Raw genomic sequence first — 20,462 nt, 5'->3', positions numbered from 1 at the left:
TTCATTGCTTCACCATCGAAACTTTGTGCCTAATTTCTAGTATGAACGTGTCTAGCTTCAGTTTCCAGCCGGAGCTTGGCCACGATCGCGGCGCTCGGCCGGACCCCTCTCCACCATCCCCTCTCCAAGGCGCGGGAATGACTTGTCCCCATCACTTTTGGCTTCTAGGCCAAGCCGCTTTGCCACGCTCGCCCGAAGGCGGCTTTCTCGGGCTCGGCTTTGGAAGGACCTGGCCACCTTTCGGGCCCACTGTATCCCATGATCCCCACTAGCTGTGCCTGGCGACACGTAGACCCGCCCAACCCCAGAAAGTTCCCACAGCCCGCTGGGAGATCCCAGATCCCGTGCGGGGCACCGGCCCTGAACTATTAAAAAAATAGATTAACACGTTACGAGGCCAGTCGGGCCCCGTGTAACTACCCCGTCTAACCCCGGCTGGATAGCAGTAGATCTGTCAGGGCAACCGCCCGGCGTGATGCAAAGTAGCACCAGAACCGGACCCAGGAGCGCAGGGTCCCCCACCAAATCACCTCTTTACTCCTGTTTATCGTGAAGTGAAGCAGCTTAAACTGGTATAAATGTGCATGATGCCTTTCCCGGGCATCGTTTTTCCCTATTATTTGGAGCGGGAAAACACCTTGTAAAAGAAAACGTTTTCCCAGGAGACGAGGCCTCTGCACAGGAGAAGTGTAACCCAGCCCCCGCCAGGGGCCCCCTCGTGAACTCACGAGGGAAAAGGGGGCGGGGGAGAGACGGGTACGAAATAACGAACGGTGGCCAGATGGATGCACAAGAACTTCTATAATGCACGTGATCGGACAGTAAATTCCACCAACAAAAGCTAAGAAATTCCCAGGTCAAAAAACGTCATTAAAGCCCGCAAAGATCCCACCCCTCCCCTTCTTGTTCACCTTGGAGTCATTTCTGGGCCCGAAACAGGAAGTCCCACCCAAAAGAGGAAGTCCCCATCCAAAAACAGGAAGTCCCACCCTCGCTGGAGTCTCTTCCTCCGCCTCATTTCCTGGCGGGCTATAGGTCACTTCTTGTGGCTTCAAGTTCACTTTTTGCTGAATGGGGGGTGGATTTTTTTTGTAAAATGACGAGTCCACTCCCGAACCTCCGTACCTGGTCCCCCAACAGGCAAAAACGTCTCTCTGATCGGGGGGCAGGGGCGCGGCCATTTTGTTGAGTCACATTTCAAATGGCGACAAAGAAAAGGTCCCGGGGGGGCCCGATGGTTGAAATAACCAAACTTTTTGCCCCTTCCTCGAATCCCCTCCCCCACTCCATGTGAACAGGGACTGGAAGGGAGGGCGGGAGATAAAACTGCCCCCACCAGCCCTTAGGACAGGGGGGAATCTCCTGAAGAGGGCCGATTTCCCCCCACCCCGAGACGTAACACAGCTGCTCCTGACTTTCCCCTCTGACCCCACAGGCCCCCCCCCCCCCCCGCACTCCTGGTGGAGCTGAGGTGTGGGGAGCCAGGACCTGGCCTGGACAGGATTGTAGGGATGTGGGGAGCGGAGCTGGGGGAAGGGACCAGCTCCAAGCCCCCCCCCCCAACATCTGTGCCAGAGAGGAAATGGCACAGGGACCCCCTTGGCCCCCATTAACCCTGTCAGCGCCAGAGTACAGGGTCCCCCCTCTGCTTTAACCCTGTCAGTGCCGGGGGCTCTTTACACGAGGAAGAATCGGGGGTGGGGGGCACCCATCTCCGTCAGCGTCGGGGGGGGGCTGTCCGTATTGGGGGGGGTGAGGCGTAAGTCCGTAGCCAGCGCCGGGGTGGGCCCGGGCCCCCCTTCCCCCTCACACTTTGTAGTAGATGTTGGCGGGGCTCTGGGGGGGCATCTCCTGGACGATGTAGACGGGGTGCCCATAGTCCCCGCTCACTTTCTCGTAGTGGGGGCAGAAGGCCCCGTCCGACGTCCGTAGCGGGATGATGATGTCGCTGGGCTCCGACCCATTGTTGTTCCCCCCCGGGCCGGCCCCCCGCTTGGGGCTGGTCAGGCCGCTGAGCGAGAGAGGCGGGAGGTGGGTGTCGCTCTGCTTGGCCCGCCTCCGACACCAGCACACGGCCCCCGTCACGCCTGCCGCCACCAGGGCCACGAAGGCGGCGCCCCCCGCTGCCCCGGCCACCACGGGCACGTTGGACTGGGGCAAGGGCCCGTTCGCGCCCCCCGCCGGGCCCGTCGCGTTCCCAGCACCTGCAGGGGGAGAGAGAGAGAGAGAGAGAAAGGGCTAAGGGAGAGAACCCAGGAGTCCTGGCTCCCAGCCCCCCCCGCTCTAACCGACCAGCCCCCACTCCCCTCCCAGAGCCGGGGAGAGAACCCAGGAGTCCTGGCTCCCAGCCCCCCCCCCGCTCTAACCCACCAGCCCCCACTCCCCTCCCAGAGCCGGGGAGAGAACCCAGGAGTCCTGGCTCCCAGCCCGCTCTGCTGTAACCACTTGACCCCACTCCCCGCCCAGAAGCCCAAGGCTGGCCTAGCAGGGGCTGTGGGTCGGGACTGAGGGGCACCGGCAGGGGGGGGGGAGGGCTGGGCTGGGCTGGCAGGGGCTGCGGGTTGGGAGTGAGGGGCACCGGCGGGGGGGGGGGCAGGGCTGGGCTGGCAGGGGGCTGTGGGTCAGGAGTGAGGGGCACCGGCAGGGCTGGGGGGGGCCCACAGCTGGGCTAGCAGGGGCTGCGGGTCTGGAGTCAGGGGGATGGGGGAATCAAGGCAGGCCCCCCCCTCGGTGGGTGTGAAGGGGTTAATGTCCTGTTGCTGTCTGTCCCAGGAGGGAGAGGCGGGGGCTGAGTCTGAGGGATGCTGCTGGCTGTAAAGGACCCAGGTGTCCTGGGCAGGGGGCGGAGTCACAGAGACAATTAGCTGCCTTAACTGGCTTTGAGGGACAGGAGGGGCTCAGAAACCCACTGGGCCAAGCCAGTCAGGGAGCTGCCACCATGAACAGGGCTGGGAGCCAGGACTCCTGGGTCCTCTCCCTGGCTCTGGGAGGGGAGTGGGGGCTGGTGGGTTGGAGCAGGGGGGGCTGGGAGCCAGGACTCCTGGGCCTCTCCCTGGCTCTGGGAGGGGAGAGGGGGCTGCTGGGTTGGAGCAGGGGGGCTGGGAACCAGGACTCCTGGGTCCTCTCCCTGGCTCTGGGAGGTCTAGTGGTTAGAGCAGGGGGGGCTCAGTTCCCATCTCTGAACACGCGTGCTCTGGGGGAGCGATCTGGTGCCGACGGGGCAGACAGGGGGCGCTGGGTGTGGGGCAGGGACCCCCAGTACTGGGTGGGGAACCTGGCGGGGGGTGGGCAGCTCCGTACCTGCGCCGCTTGCCTTGCTGGGCTCCACTCCGCCCAGCGTCCCCCGCTCCTTCTCGGGCGGCGTTTCTGACCCCGCTTTCTGGGACTTGGAGGCCGTGCCGGGATCTGGGGGGGCAGAGAGAGAGATGCGTGGGTGGGGGGATGGGGATGGGGGGGGAGAGTGACAGGTGCACACAGAGCGGGGTCCCCAGCGCACTCTGCCCCCTGGGAGGGCGCAGAGCCCCCTGTACCCCGGCAAAGCCCCCCACTTCTCCCAGCCACCTTCCCCTCTGTGTGTTGCAAAACCAGGCCCGGCCAGGAGGGGGCGCCACTCCCCTTGGAGTCTATGGGACGCAGGACCGACCCTGCCGGGGCCCCTCACTCCTGACCCCCAGCCCCCGGCTAGCCCAGCCCTGCCGGTGGGGGGGGAGAGGGTTGAGCAGAGGGATAGCTCAGTGGTTTGAGCATTGGCCTGCTAAACCCAGGGTTGTGAGTTCAATCCTTGAGGGGGCCATTTGGGATCTGGGGCAAAAATTGGGGATTGGTCCTGCTTTGAGCAGGGGGTTGGACTAGATGACCTCCTGAGGTCCCTTCCAACCCTGATAGTCTATGAGAGGCTGCCCCAGAAGCTGTGGGTCCTTCGCAGCGGTTCGGGGCCCAGAGGAAAAGCGCAGGCCAGCTGGAGCTGGCTTTAGGTGCTGTCAATCACACAGCAAGCTCCTCCCCCTTTCCCCTCCCCCCCGCCCCCAGTCGCTCCTCCTCTCGCCCGCTGCAATCACGCAGCGCTAATTAGCTCCTTGGAGGGGCTCAGCGGGACTCGCCAAATCAACCCCAGCTGGGAGAAAACCAGGGATTTCGGATCCGCTCTCGCAGCGCCAGGGAGAGAACCCAGGAGTCCTGGCTCCCAGCCCCCCCCTGCTCTAACCCACCAGCCCCCACTCCCCTCCCAGAGCCAGGAAGAGAACCCAGGAGTCCTGGCTCCCAGCCCCCCTGCTCTGACCCACCAGCCCCCACTCCCCTCCCAGAGCCAGGGAGAGAACCCAGGAGTCCTGGCTCCCAGCCCCCCTGCTCTGACCCACCAGCCCCCACTCTCCACCCAGAGACAGGGAGAGAACCCAGGAGTCCTGGCTCCCAGCCCCCCCCCTGCTCTAACCCACCAGCCCCCACTCCCGTCCCAGAGACAGGGAGAGAACCCAGGAGTCCTAGCTCCCAGCCCCCTGCTCTGACCCACCAGCCCCCACTCCCCTCCCAGAGACAGGGAGAGAACCCAGGAGTCCTGGCTCCCAGCCCCCCCCTGCTCTAACCCACCAGCCCCCACTCCCCTCCCAGAGCCAGGAAGAGAACCCAGGAGTCCTGGCTCCCAGCCCCCCTGCTCTGACCCACCAGCCCCCACTCCCCTCCCAGAGCCAGGGAGAGAACCCAGGAGTCCTGGCTCCCAGCCCCCCTGCTCTGACCCACCAGCCCCCACTCTCCACCCAGAGACAGGGAGAGAACCCAGGAGTCCTGGCTCCCAGCCCCCCCCTGCTCTAACCCACCAGCCCCCACTCCCGTCCCAGAGACAGGGAGAGAACCCAGGAGTCCTAGCTCCCAGCCCCCTGCTCTGACCCACCAGCCCCCACTCCCCTCCCAGAGACAGGGAGAGAACCCAGGAGTCCTGGCTCCCAGCCCCCCCCTGCTCTAACCCACCAGCCCCCACTCCCCTCCCAGAGCCAGGAAGAGAACCCAGGAGTCCTGGCTCCCAGCCCCCCTGCTCTGACCCACCAGCCCCCACTCCCCACCCAGAGACAGGGAGAGAACCCAGGAGTCCTGGCTCCCAGCCCCCCTGCTCTGACCCACCAGCCCCCACTCCCCTCCCAGAGCCAGGGAGAGAACCCAGGAGTCCTAGCTCCCAGCCCCCTGCTCTGACCCACCAGCCCCCACTCCCCTCCCAGAGCTGGGGAGAGAACCCAGGAGTCCTGACTGCCAGTCCTCCAATTCATGCTCCCTGCCCCACAGCGCCCCCTAGCGCCGCCCTGGGGCCAGCCCTGCCTGCCTAGGGACAGCACCCTCTGCTGAGCCTCCTGCCCCGCTCCCTGCCCCCTAGTGCCGCCCTGGGGCCAGCCCCGCCCGCCTGGGGAGAGCGCCCCTGCCCCGCTCCCTGCCCCCCAGCCCCCTCCCGTAATGTTGTGACTTACGCTGCCCCACTTTCAAGACGACTTTCATCCCCTTAGAGAGGCAGGCGCCGCCCTTCAGGTTCTCCAGCCCCTCCTTGGTGCCGTCTGACGTGGCTGTGGGGAGAGAGAGGGACATTACAGTGGGGTGGGGTGGGGTGGGGTGGGGGGGCTCAGCAGGGGGCGCTCTCCCCGGGCAGGCAGGGCTGGCCCCAGGGGGCGCTGTGGGGCAGGGAGTGGGCAGAGGGCTCAGCAGGGGGCGCTCTCCCCAGGCAGGCAGGGCTGGCCCCAGGGGGCGCTGTGGGGCAGGGAGTGGGCAGAGGGCTCAGCAGGGGGCGCTCTCCCCGGGCAGGCAGGACTGGCCCCAGGGTGGCGGTAGGGGGCAGGCGGGGGGAGCCATTACCGGTGGGGCAGGGTTGGTTCGGGGAGTGGGGGGGGCCGGGGCTTGGCCTGTGAGCGGATGCTCGCGGCGCGTGTGTGAGGTGGCCTTGTCACGCGGGCCGTGCGCGTGTCTCTGGCCACGGATTGTGGTGTGTTGTGTGCGTGTGGGGTGATTGTGTGTGAGCTCTTTGTCGCTCTGTGGAAGGTGAAATTAGACCCCAGTGATGGCTGGGCGACACTCTCTCACACACACACACAGACAGAGGCCTCAATCTCTCTCACACACACACAGAGGCCTGGATCTCACACACACACACACACACACACACACACACACAGAGGCCTCGATCTCTCTCTCACACACACACACACACAGAGGCCTGGATCACACACACACACACACACACACACACACACACACACAGAGGCCTCGATCTCACACACACACACAGAGGCCTGTATCACACACACACACACAGAGGCCTGGATCACACACACACCCCGGCCGTGTTACCAGGTCCTCATTGTGCTGCTCTCAGCAATTCGCGGGGAGAGCGCAGCCTCCAGCCTGGAGCCCCCACTGGACCCAGGAGTCCGGGCTCCCAGCCCCCACCCTCATTCTCTCCCCAGCACTTGGAGGGGAGTGGGGCCTGGTGGGTTAGAGCAGGGTGGGCTGGGAGCCAGGACTCCTGGGTTCTCTCCCGGGCTCCGGGAGGGGAGTGGGGGCCTGGTGGGTTAGAGCAGGGTGGGCTGGGAGCCAGGACTCCTGGGTTCTCTCCCGGGCTCCGGGAGGGGAGTGGGGGCTGGTGGGTTGGAGCCGGGGGCTGGGAGCCAGGACTCCTGGGTTCTCTCCCCAGCTCCGGGAGGGGAGTGGGGGCTGGTGGGTTAGAGCGGGGGGCTGGGAGCCAGGACTCCTGGGTTCTCTCCCCGGCTCTCGGAGGGGAGTGGGGGCTGGTGGGTTAGAGCCGGGGGCTGGGAGCCAGGACTCCTGGGTTCTCCCCCCGGCTCTGGGAGGGGATTGCGGGCTAGTGGTGGCAGCAGGGGGGCTGGAAGCCCATTGGGAGGTCGGTGCTGAAGCCGAGCGGGGGTGGTGGCCCGGACGCCGGGGTCCGCAGGGAGCGGTGGGGGGGCTGCGTGTGTGCGGTGGCAGCAGGTGCCGGGGGCGCCGGCAAGCCAGGCCATCACATCGTGTTAGCCGCGCGTGGCCGGGCCCTTTCACCGCTAAACTTGGGGGGGGTCTGTGCTCAAAGATGCTGGCTACCCGGGCCAGCCCCCCTTGCAGCCAGCCTTCCCCATGGTCCCCTCCATCCCCACTAGGCCCCTTGTCTTCCCAAGAGCCCCCCCAGACCCCCAGACCCCTTCTATACAGGTCCCCCCAGGGCAGAGACAGCCCCCCACATGCACCCCGATTGCCCGCCCCACCCCCACAGACACCCACACACATTCATCCCCCACCTAGTCAGCTCCTTACATAGCCCAGCGACCCCACCCCATGCGCAACTCCGGGCCCCCGCCCGCTTCAAAACCCCCAGCCGCTGGTCTGTTCTGTCCACCCCCCACGGGACCCAGGAGTCCTGGCGAGTTTAAAGATCTGTAATAAACATTTGTGTATTGGATGCGGCCACCTCTGGGGCGGGGCGGCCGGTGACCCGGGGACCCCTCACCCGGCACCGAGATGCGGCCACCTCTGGGGCGGGGCGGCTGGTTACACCGGGACCCCTCGCCCGGCGCCGAGATGCGGCCACCTCTGGGGCGGGGCGGCTGGTTACTCAGGGATTTTTTGCCGAGGGGGGGGGCTTGTTTCCGGTTCTGTCACTTCCTGCCCTACTTGGCACCTGACCCCCCCGCCCCCCCCCAGCTTCCCTCGCTCGTGTCTTGTTGGGCAGAACAATCGTCTGACCAGTAACTGGGTCAGCGATGACAGCGCCTTTGGTTCCCCCTCCCCCACCAGTCCCTTCCCCCCAACTCTCCTGCCCCCTTCCCCCCCCGCAGCTCCACCCCCGCACGCTGCCATCTCCCCTCCCTGCTTCTGCTGGCCTCTCGCTCTTCCCCCCAGCGCCCCCCCGGGATCCCCTCTCGGCCCCTTCGCTCCCCCCCTCCCACCCCAGTAAAATCCCCAAGACCCCCAAGAGACGCTGGGGCAGGTGGGTGATAGCAAAGGGAGAGGGGGAGGAGGTGGGGGAGGGGTGGGAATGGGGGGTGCGGAGGGGCAGGGAGGAGGTGGGGGAGGGCTGGGAATGGGGGGTGCGGAGGGGCAGGGAGGGAGAGGGAGGGCTGGGAATGGGGGGAGGGGAGGGGCAGGGAGGAGGTGGGGGAGGGCTTGGAATGGGGGGAGGGGAGGGGCAGGGAGGAGGTGGGGGAGGGCTTGGAATGGGGGGGAGGGGAGGGGCAGGGGGGGGAGGGGGAGGGCTGTGAATGGGGGGTGCGGAGGGGCAGGGAGGGAGGGGGGAGGGCTGGGAATGGGGGTTGGGGGCGGCCTGAGGACTTGAGCTTCCCTTCCACAGGTGACACCCAGCCCCCCATGAGGCCCCCTCTTCCCCAAGTGGGGGGGGTGCAGCCTCTCTGGGGTGGGGTCGGGGGGGGGCGGTTGCCGTGGCACGGTTGCTAGGGTGCCAGGAAGTCACTGGTTTGTCGGGAGACAGTTGCCATAGCAATGGGGGAAAGACCAGCGGGGTCTGTGATGGGAAACTGCGGGGGGGGGGTGGATGTGCGCCCCCCCCGCATCTCTCCACCCCCTCAGGGGCAACAATTGCCCCCCCATGGGGCCCTGATGATTCAAACTGGCCCCTCCCCCCCGCTCCCCTCCCCCTTGTCCTGCCCCTCCCCCATCCTATCCCCTCCTTGCTGCTCCCCCCCCCCCCCCCGATCCCCCCGCCCCGTGACCCAGATGTCAGGAAGCCTCAGTGCCTGGATTTCAAAAGGGAAAATATCCCGGAGCAGCCGACAGGCTCCGGGTGGGGGGGGCCTGCTCAGCCCGGACCACCCCCAGACACCCATGTGCGCAGGTACACACACACACTGTGTCGCACGCACGTGCGGGAGCAGCCAGGGGACAAGCCCTGTAAGAGGCCTTGTGCCATCTGTAGGGAGGGGGCTGGGTGAGTGTGCAAGGGAGGCAGTGTGCACAGGAGAGAGGGTGTGCAAGAGTCTGTGGGCAGCAGAGGAGGGGGGGCATGGGCATGTGAGTGTGCATGAAAGGGACCAGGGGAGTGTGCAAGAGGTTGAATGTCCATCCTACATATGTGTGCAAGAGACTGAGTGAGTGTGCGCAGGTGTGAAAGTGCAACGGGCCAGGGGCAGGTGTGAGGGAGCAAATGTTCATCCCGTGTGCCTGCAAGGGACCAGTCGAGCATGCAAGGGGCTGAACGTCTCTACTGTGTGTGCAAGAGGTTTGAGTGTGTGTGAGTATGCAATGGGTCACACAAGTGTGCGAGAGACCAAACATCCATGCTGGGGTGTGTGCACCAGCGTGAGCGAGCGTGCCAGGAGGTGGGTGCAGGCCCTGGTCTGGGGTGTGTGTGCAAGAGGGTGTGCACGTGGGTGTGCATAGGGCCAAGTGGGCCAGGGACCAAACTTGCCTACGAGTGTGCAACATAGGGTTGGCACACAAAGGTGAAAGGCAACCCCAGGTGTGTGCAGGCAAGTGAGTGTGCAAATAATGACAGGTGTGCAAGTGACGGGGGTGTGCAAATGCAGGCGAGGGACTGAGTGGGCAAGGAGCGTTTTGGGGAAGGGACAGTGCAAGCGGGCAAGCCAGCGAACTAACCCCCTTGCACAGACACACACACCTGTTCCACACGCGCACCGGTCTGCGTGCACACCCCCTTGCACGCGTTCCCCCCCCGCAAGGTGCCTTGGTCTCTTGCATGCTCACCCCCTCACCGGCAGACACCCTGAAACACCTCCTGTTGAGAGCCCCCAGTCCCATGCAAACAACCCCCCACCCCTCGGACACTGGACTTGGGGGGGTCACCCCACGGCTCCAGCTCTGACCCCCAACTTCTCAGACCCTATGATTCTGGCTGGGAGCCTGCCACTGTCACCCCAGGCATGGCCTCGGGAGTCAGGGGGGAGCCTGGGAGGGGCTAGCAGGGGCTGCGGGTCGGGAGTGAGGGGCACCAGCAGAGCTGGGGGGGTCAGGGGGCTGCGGGTCGGGAGTGAGGGGCACCGGCAGAGCTGGGGGGGCAGAGCTGGGGGGGTCAGGGGGCTGCGGGTCGGGAGTGAGGGGCACCGGCAGGGCTGGGGGGGCAGAGCTGGGGGGGTCAGGGGGCTGCGGGTCGGGAGTGAGGGGCACCGGCAGAGCTGGGGGGGTCAGGGGGCTGCGGGTCGGGAGTGAGGGGCACCGGCAGAGGTGAGGCTGGGGGGGCTGGAGAAGCGGTCGTGGGCGGCGAGCGATTGACTCAGCAATGAACAGTGTGGGAGGGCAGGAGACAGACAGAATGACGGACAGATTGTGTTGGGGGGGGGGTGCGGGGAGCCGGATTTCACAACACAGAGCCTAAGAGACAGGAGCCGCCCCTCCAAATCCCAGCAGCCCGACCCCCACCGGACAGGACGGGCCCTGACACTGGGGTCTGTCGCCCGGCGCTGAGACGCGGCCACTTCTGGGGCAGGATGATCGGTGTCACGGGGACCCCTCGCCCGGCACCGAGACGTGGCCATCTCTGGGGCGGGGCGGCTGGTTACCCAGGGACCCCTCGCCCGGCACCGAGACGCGGCCACCTCTGGGGCGGGGCGGCTGGTTACCCAGGGACCCCTCGCCCGGCACCGAGACGCGGCCACCTCTGGGGCAGGACGGCCGGTGACACAGGGACCCCTCGTCCGGTGCCGAGACGTGGCCATCTCTGGGGCAGGATGGCTGGTTACCCAGGGACCCCTCGCTTGGCGCCGAGATGCGGCCACCTCTGGGGCGGGGCGGCTGGTTACCCAGGGACCCCTCGCCCGGCACCGAGACGCGGCCACCTCTGGGGCGGGGCGGCTGGTTACCCAGGGACCCCTCGCCCGGCACCGAGATGCGGCCACCTCTGGGGCGGGGCGGCTGGTTACCCAGGGACCCCTCGCCCGGCACCGAGACGCGGCCACCTCTGGGGCAGGACGGCCGGTGACACAGGGACCCCTCGTCCGGTGCCGAGACGTGGCCATCTCTGGGGCAGGATGGCTGGTTACCCAGGGACCCCTTGCCCGGTGCCAAGACGTTGCCACCTCTGGGGCAGGGCAGCCGGTGACCCAGGGACCCCTCGCCCGGCACTGAGATGCGGCCACCTCTGGGGCGGGACGGCCGGTTACCCAGGGACCCCTCGCCTGGCGCCGAGATGCGGCCACCTCTGGGGCAGGACGGCTGGTGACACAGGGACCCCTTGTCCGGTGCCAAGACGTGGCCATCTCTGGGGCAGGACGGCCGGTTACCCAGGGACCCCTCGCCTGGCGCCGAGATGCGGCCACCTCTGGGGCAGGACGGCTGGTGACACAGGGACCCCTCGCCCGGTGCCAAGACGTGGCCACCTCTGGGGCAGGGCAGCCGGTGACCCAGGGACCCCTCGCCCGGCACTGAGATGCGGCCACCTCTGGGGCGAGGCGGCCGGTGACACGGGGACCCCTCGCCCGGCACCGAGATGCAGGAGAAAAATTTATCAACCCAAACCCAGGAGCCCCTCCTGCTCTAGCCGCTAGCCCCCCTCCCGAGCCGGGCGAGAACCCAGGAGTCCGGGCACTCACTGATGATGTAGTAGTCCTGGTTGCTCTTGAATTCGTGGCCCCACAGGTTGGGGCTGAACTCCTGGAACTTGATGGTGAATCGCACGTCGTGCTCGGGCCGGTCGCACGTCAGCAGCAGGTTGGGGGCCCGCAGGATCTCGCACGCCCGGGCCTGCTCGCCCGGCACGAGGTACAGCTTGTAATATTCATACTCCTCCGCCGAGAAGGGGCCCGGCGGGCGGGAGCGGGGGCAGATCAGGTCCAGCCGGTCGCCGATCTGCGGGTACAGGACGTAGCCGCCCGCCGCCTGGAACCTGCCGGAGACGGGGCGTCAGAGAGGGGACCCCAACCCGCCCTGGGCCAGCCAGTCCCCGCCCTGGGGGCAGATGGGAGCCGGCGCCCGCGAGAGGGGACAGGCCCCTGATTCCCACCCAGCCCCCCCAGGACAGGCACAGCTTGGTGCCCCCCCCCAGGGACGGCCCCCGCTTGCCTTGTGACCCCCCCCAGATCCTCTGACTAAGGAGACCCTGACAGAGAGACACGGTCGTTCCCCCCACCCCCACCCCAGCCAAGGCTGCCGATTTTGGGGAACAGGCCGAGACAAAACAGCCTCCCACCTGGGAGCAGGGCCCCTCCCGGCCCTCGTCCGTGTGAAACACCTGTCCCTCACCCCTCTGCTGGGCCCCCCCGCAGCCCCACACCCAGGGGAGCCACCCAGCCCCACCCCCACCCAGACTTGGGGGAAAGACCCCCATCAGCTGCCCCTGGTCCCCGAGGGACCTCTTGCGCAGTGCTGAGATGCAACCACCTCTGGGGTGGGGTGGCTGGCTATCGGGGGACCCCTTGCCTGGCGCGGAGATGTGGCACCTCTGGGGCGGGGCACAACTCCTACTCTAGTAGGATGGGGGGCTGGGAGCCAGGACTCCTGGGTTCTCTCTCCGGCTCTGGGAGGGGAATGGGGGCTGGTGGGTGACAGCAGGGCGGGCTGGGAGCCAGGACTCCTGGGTTCTCTCCCCAGCTCTGGGAGGGGACTGGGGTCTAGTGTTAGAGCCGGGGGTGGGAGCCAGGACTCCTGGGTTCTCTTCCTTATCCATGCCAGAGTCACGGTTAGAACCCAGGAGTCCTGACGGTCACAGGCCTTCAGCCCAGGAGCCAACCCACTGCGTTTTCTCTCTCTAGGACCGGCGGCCTGATTTTGCGGTTCCAGAGAATTCCCCCTGCGTTTCCTCGGCCACCCCAGGCTCCAGAGGCCCCGCAACACCACCCCTCACGCCCTCCCCCCCACACCCCGCCACCGAAAAGCAAGAGCCGAAAATATCCCGCCACAGCCAGCGGCCTCTGATCTCTCGGTGCCGGCCCTGTCTGGCACGCAGCCCGTGTCCAGAGGCACCGATCTGCGAGCCCCGCAGAGGCCCAAGGATCTCTCTCGACTCTCGGGGTAAATCCTGGTGAATCGTATTTTCACACGAGACGCACTGATTTCCCACTGGCACGTCCATCTTCAATACGGGCAAGTGATTTGAAAGGACGCTGACGCACGGCGTTGCAAGGATGCTGGCCATGAAAATATTTGCTGTTTAAGACGATCCATGGCTGTATCGCGCAGAGGGGGGGGACGGTTTGTGGCTTAGGGATTTGGTCAGAGGGCTTGATTTTTCAGTGCTTTACTATGCATTCCTGAAGCCGACGTGCTTAAAAACAAGGCCGCCCTATCGAACGCAAGAGGAGGTCGCTTTGAAAATTACCCAGTCGCTTCTCCGCACCCCAGAGCCAGCTGCATCTGAGCCCCGGGTGAGCCCGCTGGGGGGGGGTTGGGGGGAGCGTTAAAGCTTTTATCGGAAGTCACACGGATCGGCGTCGATTCCTGGCCACAAAACTCTGATCCGTGTAGTTCCTGGACGTTAAAATATTCACCACGTATCATTGCGGTCAGAGTGGATCAAAGGGATGGGGCACCCCTCTATTTAATAAGAGACACTCATTTTCAGCGGCCTGGCGCATCCGTCGGGCAGTACACGTGCCTTCCTAATTTTAAGCATTCATGAGGAATAACTCCACCTGCGTGGGAAGGACTGTTACAAACTTCTGGACGGCTTCATAAAAACCGATAGTGATGACCAAGAATAGCCGCAGGAATATTTCCTGTTCCTTCCCGCCCGGGCAGCTAGAAATTGTCCGAGCGGCTTCAAAATCAGGATTCAGGGGTAGGAGTTTGCGGGATCAATCTGAGCTCTGGCCACGAAAGGGACTCCCAGATTTTTCCGCTTTGGAAACCGTCCGGTTTGAAGATCATTCCAAAAATCGGTCGACGGATTTGACATCGAAAAACTTCATTGAACGCCCCTGAAAATGGGACACTTTGAACGTCCCATGAGAGATAATAGATCCAGGTTTTGGCTGGGCTGCAGACACTCACAGGCCTGCGTGTGAGAGAGGAAGAAACCGGTGCCCGGGGAAATGCAAGAGAGAAACCGGTTTGCCGGGAGCCCGGTCCCTCCAATCTCGGGAACGGTCAGATCTCGAGTGTCCCAGTCCCCTACCACACACACACACACAGAGACAGAAACAGCTCAGTGCAGAGCATGGCCGAAATGGGCCTAGGAGATTTAGAAGCCTTCCACTGAGTCTCAAGCTGCTAGGTTCCAGTTCCCCCACAGGGGTTTAGGCACCTCGTCCCCATTGATTTATCCAAATGGCCTAAGCGGTGCTTAATTTGTCACGAAAGAGGCGGAAGTAATTTATTTACATTTATGACTGACGCAGCAAGCCCAGAGGTGCCGGGGCCCTGTCCTGCCAAGCCCTGGCCCAAATGAAGCCCTGGGCCCAAGTGACCTTTGACAATGGGACTTGGCGTTCGGGGCAGATTTTTAAAGCCTTTCAACAATTTGCTCGCCCTAGGCCGGCCGGGCGATCTGCGCGTGCACGCGCATGTGTCCAAAATCAAAGCTCGTGCGTGTGTCCAAAATCAACGCCTAAGCAATCCAACGGTTTGCTTTAAAAAGAAGATGGCTTCAAAAAATGGCAAGATTTCTTCCCAGACACACACTGCCAGCCCCCCAAGAGACAACCAAATTGGTCCCCGCACGTAAATGTAGCCAGAGGCTGATCTGGTCTGATATTTTGCGTCATAAAAGAAATACGTTTTATAAAGAAAGTGGCTTTGCTTTTTTCCCCTCTTTAAGCGGCGTACCCCTGTGTTTTAAGATCCTTTGGGGATGGGGGGGAGGGAAAAACCACCCGGAAAGACGCCAAAAACCACCCTTCTCCCTAGATCTGCAAGGGAGACGGCGAACCCCCTTTTCAGGCGTGGGGGTGGGGGTGGAAATGATTTAGACAAATAGCTCCATTTGCTAGAATCTGTATTTGTTGCTAGGAAGCGCTGACAACGACGATGGGAGTAATTGTAGGGTCTGTGAATCACGGTTATGCTTCATCTTTCTGGCAGCCAGGCTCCGTCCCTGGCCAGGCTCGCCAGCCCATCGAACCCCCTAAAACTTTGTCGTTGGCGCCGGATGGAGAAAGGGGGTTTTGATTGAGCCCGGAGCAGATCCCACACTCGGGTGGTTTAGATGGATCTTGTGTCTGGAATAATATAGCCAGCAGGGAGGAAAATGTAACTTACCGATATATAGGGGCAGAAAGAAATGCCTACGTTGACCTATTAACACCATGGTCTGGAAACTCGCTCAGCCCCCATAAAGCATAGATCAGCAAACAGAGGCCCCCGTGTGCGGTGATCAAAAATGAAAAGGATCCACAGAGGCTCACAACACAACCCAAGACCCAAAGATCAGTCTCAAGAAGCCATCAGTCTCGAGCAGGATCAATCCATATATTCTGCTTTGAGCCGGGGGTTGGACTAGATACCTCCTGAGGTCCCTTCCAACCCTATGATACACACACACCCAGTCAGTCATTTCAAGGGGACATCAAACTACACACAACTTTAAGAAGCTGCCAGTATAAAGCTAAATAAACACACACACACACACACACACACATAGAATAATTTCAAGGGAATCCCTCTTCCCCTTTCGATACACACACACACACACACACACTTGATCTACACACTGAAGGCACCAAAACCAACACCCACAACTGGGAAGAGACACACATTTATATACCGCACCCGTGGAGAGCACCGCTCTTTTCCAAAAAAAAGCCGACCACAACCCAAAATACGACCTTCAAGAGGCCTACCCCAAATTCACACCCGTCTCTGGCTCGCCTGCACAAACTTCACCAAAACACCACAATCTCTCTCACACACACACTCGCTCTTGCGCGCTGTCCAGCGTCAAAAAGCCACCAAAATCCCCCCCCCCGAAACAAACACATCTCACCTTTACACTGAAAACACCGATTTTTCCAGACTTTAAAAAATATAGAATTGTTATAAAGAGCAAAACCGACAATCCCCCGGCACTTTTAGAGGCTGATTTTGTTAAATAAAACATTGTCCTTGATTTGGGGGGGGGGGGAGGGGAGGATTACCAAGTCCCACCCCCAACACACTTTCCAAAACATGGGTTGACTGAAGAGGGCGAAAGGGAAAGAAAGAAAAGTTTGACAAGAGGATTAAATGGCAGACTTTTGAGGGTGAAATTGACCCAGGTCCTTATAAAACCCCAGTCAGTTACACTTGAAATTGACTAGATTAGGGGAAAACAAAAGAACTTTCAATTCCCCCCCCCCACACACACACCCTTCGCCTCTGGGATTTGCAGCCCCAAAATGAATCCCCAACCACAACCAGCGATTTAAAACTTGGGGGTTCTTTCCCTCTGCCCCCCGCCCCAAACCCATCCCCGCTTTATAACAGACAAAGCAGCAAAAACCTGAGGGATTTCACCCCTTTCCCCACTTACTTTTTGTTTGCTGTATTCCAGTATATAGGCTCCAAGCTAACACCCGAAATAATCCACAGTTCCAGCAAGGAAAACAGTAACCCTACATAGAGTCCAAGCAATGAAGTCCTCAATGCCATAATTGCAAAGGAAAGGGAATTTTTTTTACCTCTCCTCTGTGTTTTCTTCTTGAGAGTCTCTCTTTCACACACACACACACACAAAAATCAAGAGGCTCCCAAACTCTTAGACTTTGCCCCACTCTGCAAGCCCTAGGCTGGGTAAAGTTTTATGGATTTTTTCCCCCCACCCGCCTGGATTTTTCATGCCAGAACTGGAAAGTTTGGGGAGGGGGGCAGTTTTGTGTGTGTGTGTGTGTGTTGTTTTTCCTTCAAGATCCTAATGCCATCTGCAGCCTTGGCGAAAAATACATCTAGACACACACACACACACAGAGAGATTGCCTCCCCGTCTCTTGTGTGTGTCTTTCTGGTCTGATCTCCTGAGCGGGGAGGACACACTGTTGTAAGACACAAGGAAAGAAGGGAGGGGGAAGGAATTCATTTGAAAGCCCCCCCTGGACTCCTGGTCTTTGGTGAGATTTTTTTTCTTCTTCTTCTTTTCTTTCTCTTTTTTTTTGAAGGTTCAGCATTGAGTAACTCCAGAGATGAGGACAGAGAATGGGAGTAAGCGGAAAGGAGGAGGAGCAGGAGAAGAGAAGTGGTGAATGGGAAATACTGGAGAAGAGAAAGAGAGACAGGGGCGCACACACCCAGACACACACAGACACACACACACACAGGCTAGGATCTGGAGCCTGGACTTTAAAGAAGATGTGGAGTCAGGATTCAGGTCTAAAATCCTCCCCAATGAGTAGCGTGCACACAAATAAATCCGCCAGCAAGGGTTGCTTGAAGACAGGAATATTTTGCAGGCCTCTCCGCTTCCTTGTCAGGATTGATCAGAGACACAGTTCGCTTCTCGAGGGGGAAAAAAAAAAGAGAGCGAAATCAGGGTCCTTTTCCCGAGCCGCTTTGCGCCGCGAGGAAAGCGAGCAATGTCTCCAAGCTGCGACTGATTTGTCAAATGCCCAGCCGGGTTCCTTGTGTGCCTGCGTGTGGGGCAAGGTGGATTTGGGTTAGAAATGTTTCAGAGGAGCAGCCGTGGTAGTCTGTATCCGCAAAAAGAACAGGAGAGGACTTGTGGCACCTTAGAGGCTAACCAGTTTATCTGAGCGTAAGCTTTCGTGAGCTACGGCTCACTTCATCCAATGCATTGGAAATCGGTTTGGGGTGGGAAAGGGACTTGAGCCCCAACGCTGGCGATTTCGCCCCTTGGACCAGGCCGGCTGGGTTTTCCTCGGGGCCCCGAGGCCGGGCAGTCCGGGAGCATTTGGGGCCTGGGAAGTGGGATTTCTCTGTAAGAATCGGGGGGGTGGGGGATCGATTAAACAAACAATAACCCCACTCGCTGGCCAAATCTGGCTGGAGAGGAATCCAGCAGCTTGCGAAACCCTGCGTGGATTTGAAGGCCGTTTCCGACCCACTGGTCCCATTGAACGCCGGCCGGAGTGTTTCGCCTTTGCCGAGAACTTGCAGATGCTAAACCGGCCGGGAAACCCTTTCGTGAAAAATTCATCCCGGGATCCGCTTGTTTTAAGGGCCGTGGCGGATCCTCCTGGCTGTGGGTCTTCCCCGAGACAGGACTTGCCCGGACTGCGATCTTTGGCCATGGCCCGCTGGGATTTCTTGGCCCGTCGGGCTTCCAGGGTCTTGATGTTCAGGGTTGGGGGTCGAATGGGCCAAGCGGGATCCGGAGGCCGAAGCGGGAAGCGAAGCGGGAGCGGCAGGCGTTTTTGGAGGTTCCCAGATGGGCCTGGGGCAAAGTGGGGTGTGATTTTAGCCTCAGGAGCGGGGAGGGGGATTTTCGACTTGAGGGAAGTTGAAGCCCAGTGACACCCCGAAACGAAACTAAACAAGGCTGTGAAGGATTGGACCAATGCCCCCCCCCCAAACCCCAGCGCTTGAGACGGAGTTTGGGGAGCTGGGCAGGTGCCACTGACAGAGGGAAAGGAGCGATCACGGGAGGACGGGCACAGACGAGCCTGGTTCGGCCCCCGGCATGGGCGAGGAGAGAGGGGTCTAGTGGTTAGAGTTGCCCAAGGAGCGAGGGGCAGAGCCAGGGAGAGAACCCAGGAGTCCTGGCGCCCCACAGGCTAGGCCGTAGCCACGTATACCTGAATTTGCTTTGGGAAGGACCCTGTAATTTGGAGGCAAATATTCACAGCGTGAAGCCGCCTGCCCCCCATTGTGCTGTCCAGCACCCCCCACGGGCCAGCGCCCCCCACGGGCCAGGAGCGGCTGGTGGCACTTCATGTGTAACAGAGTCCCTGGCCCCACTGATGTCTTGCTAAGCAGGGCTGGGCCAGTACAGGATTTGGAGGGGAGATAGGGGAGCGGGGCAGGGGGCTCGGCGGGGGTCTCTCCCCCGGCAGGCGGGGCTGGCCCCAGGGAGCGCTGTGGGGCAGGGAACAGGGCGGGGGGCTCGGCAGGGGGCGCTCTCCCCCGGTAGGCGGGGCTGGCCCCAGGGGCACTGTGGGGCAGGGAGCGCTCTCCTCCAACAGGTGGGGCTGGCCCCAGGGGGTGCTGTGGGGCAGGGAGCGCTCTCCTCCAGCAGGCAGGGCTGGCCCCAGGGGGCGCTGTGGGTCAGCGAGAGGGGCGGGGGGCTCAGCGGAGGGGCTCTCCCCCACTAGGCGGGGCTGGCCCCAGGGGGCACTGTGGGGCAGGGAGTGCTCTCCTCCAGCAGGCGGGGCTGGCCCCAGGGGGCGCTGTGGGTCAGCGAGAGGGGCGGGGGGCTCAGCGGAGGGGCTCTCCCCCACTAGGCGGGGCTGGCCCCAGGGGGCACTGTGGGGCAGGGAGTGCTCTCCTCCAGCAGGCAGGGCTGGCCCCAGGGGGCGCTGTGGGGCAGCGAGAGGGGCAGGGGGCTCAGCAGGGGGGGCTCTCCCCCGGCAGGCAGGGCTGGCCCCAGGGGGCGCTGTGGGGCAGCGAGCGGGGGGCTCAGTAGGGGGCGCTCTCCCGTGGTGGGGGGGGGGCTGGAGCCCACAAGGGGGGTGGGGGGAAATATTTGCCCAATGCAAACAGAGGCTGCTGGCGCCATCTGGTGGCTCAATGTGTTACTGCAGCGAGTCTGCACCCAGCAGCAGGGACCGGGGTAGCCAGGAGCTGCCCCCACCCCGTCCCCCCACAGCACCCCCTGCTGGCAGGGCCCAGAGCAGGAGTAGCCAGGAGCTCCCCCTCCCCACCTGCGCCCCACACCAACTGGGGACATGGCTCCCACCCTGATCTCATCGCCTGCTAGCCGGGGAAGAGGCTGCTTCGCCCCCGAACCCCACATCCACACACCCCCCGCCAGGGGAGCCGGGCAGGTCCGGTGCCGTATGGATCCGGCAGGGGAAGGTGGGATATTGAGACAAGCAGGGACAGGCGCCGGGAGCGAACGTGACAGAGATGCCGAGCGCCGGAGAAAAAGGGGGAATTAAATCCCATTATGGATGGGAAGAGCCCAGACTAGTGCGTGTCATAGCCCCTATACTGCTAAGAGACCCGGGAGATTCCTCAAGTCCGATCCACACACAACCCATGCTGAGATCTGCCCCCCACAAGGGTAATTAGTTTAGCACAAAAACCAGAACCTGTTGGCTGAGGAAGACCCTACAATAATAAATCATTAAGATGTTTTGAGCACCCTGCATACTTGCCTCTTTGTTATTGTCGGGTCTTTGGAGCATGGGTGGCAGCGATCACTTGGTTATTGTAGGGTCTCCTGGGAGCACAGGGGGCCACCCCCGTCCCCCCATAGCAGCAGCCTCACGGGCCCATCTACTGCGGCATCTCGCCCCCTGCCAGGATCAGACCCAGCAGCCGATCTAGGCCAGCACCCGCCCCCTCCCCGCTGGCCCAGATCAGGCTGAGGGGCCCCGCTGGCCAGGTCTCTCGCCCCCGCCCCCGATGCCTCTGGGAGGGGAGTGGGGGCTGGTGGGTTAGAGCGGGGGAGGGGGGCTGGGAGCCAGGACTCCTGGGTTCTCTCCCTGCCTCTGGGAGGGGAATGG

At 62.6% G+C, this 20,462-nt stretch overlaps 1 protein-coding gene across 1 annotated transcript; it reads right to left on the bottom strand.

The window, feature by feature from the left end:
• Positions 1-786: 786 nt before the first annotated feature.
• On the bottom strand, positions 787-18,591 carry EFNB3 (ephrin B3). The gene is made up of 5 exons (XM_048833908.2): positions 16,376-18,591; positions 11,526-11,818; positions 5,454-5,546; positions 3,301-3,405; positions 787-2,204 (listed from the first exon to the last, which is right to left on the bottom strand). The coding sequence occupies exons 1-5, from the start codon at positions 16,492-16,494 to the stop codon at positions 1,807-1,809; spliced, it is 1,008 nt and encodes a 335-aa protein (XP_048689865.2). The 5' UTR covers positions 16,495-18,591; the 3' UTR covers positions 787-1,806.
• Between the last annotated feature and the right edge of the window lie 1,871 nt (positions 18,592-20,462).

This window comes from Caretta caretta, chromosome 28, assembly GCF_965140235.1.
Source record: "Caretta caretta isolate rCarCar2 chromosome 28, rCarCar1.hap1, whole genome shotgun sequence".
Lineage (NCBI taxonomy): Eukaryota > Metazoa > Chordata > Testudines > Cheloniidae > Caretta > Caretta caretta.
This window is presented reverse-complemented; position numbering and strand designations above follow the sequence as displayed.

Excerpts from the sequence above, each read along its gene's own strand:
- EFNB3 (XM_048833908.2), bottom strand. The coding sequence starts at position 16,494 with ATGGCATTGAGGACTTCATTGCTTGGACTCTATGTAGGGTTACTGTTT. Across the intron at positions 5,547-11,525 it reads CCAGGACTACTACATCATCA|CCACGTCAGACGGCACCAAG; the intron begins GTGAGTGCCCGG and ends CTCTCCCCACAG. Across the intron at positions 3,406-5,453 it reads CGTCTTGAAAGTGGGGCAGC|ATCCCGGCACGGCCTCCAAG; the intron begins GTAAGTCACAAC and ends CTGCCCCCCCAG.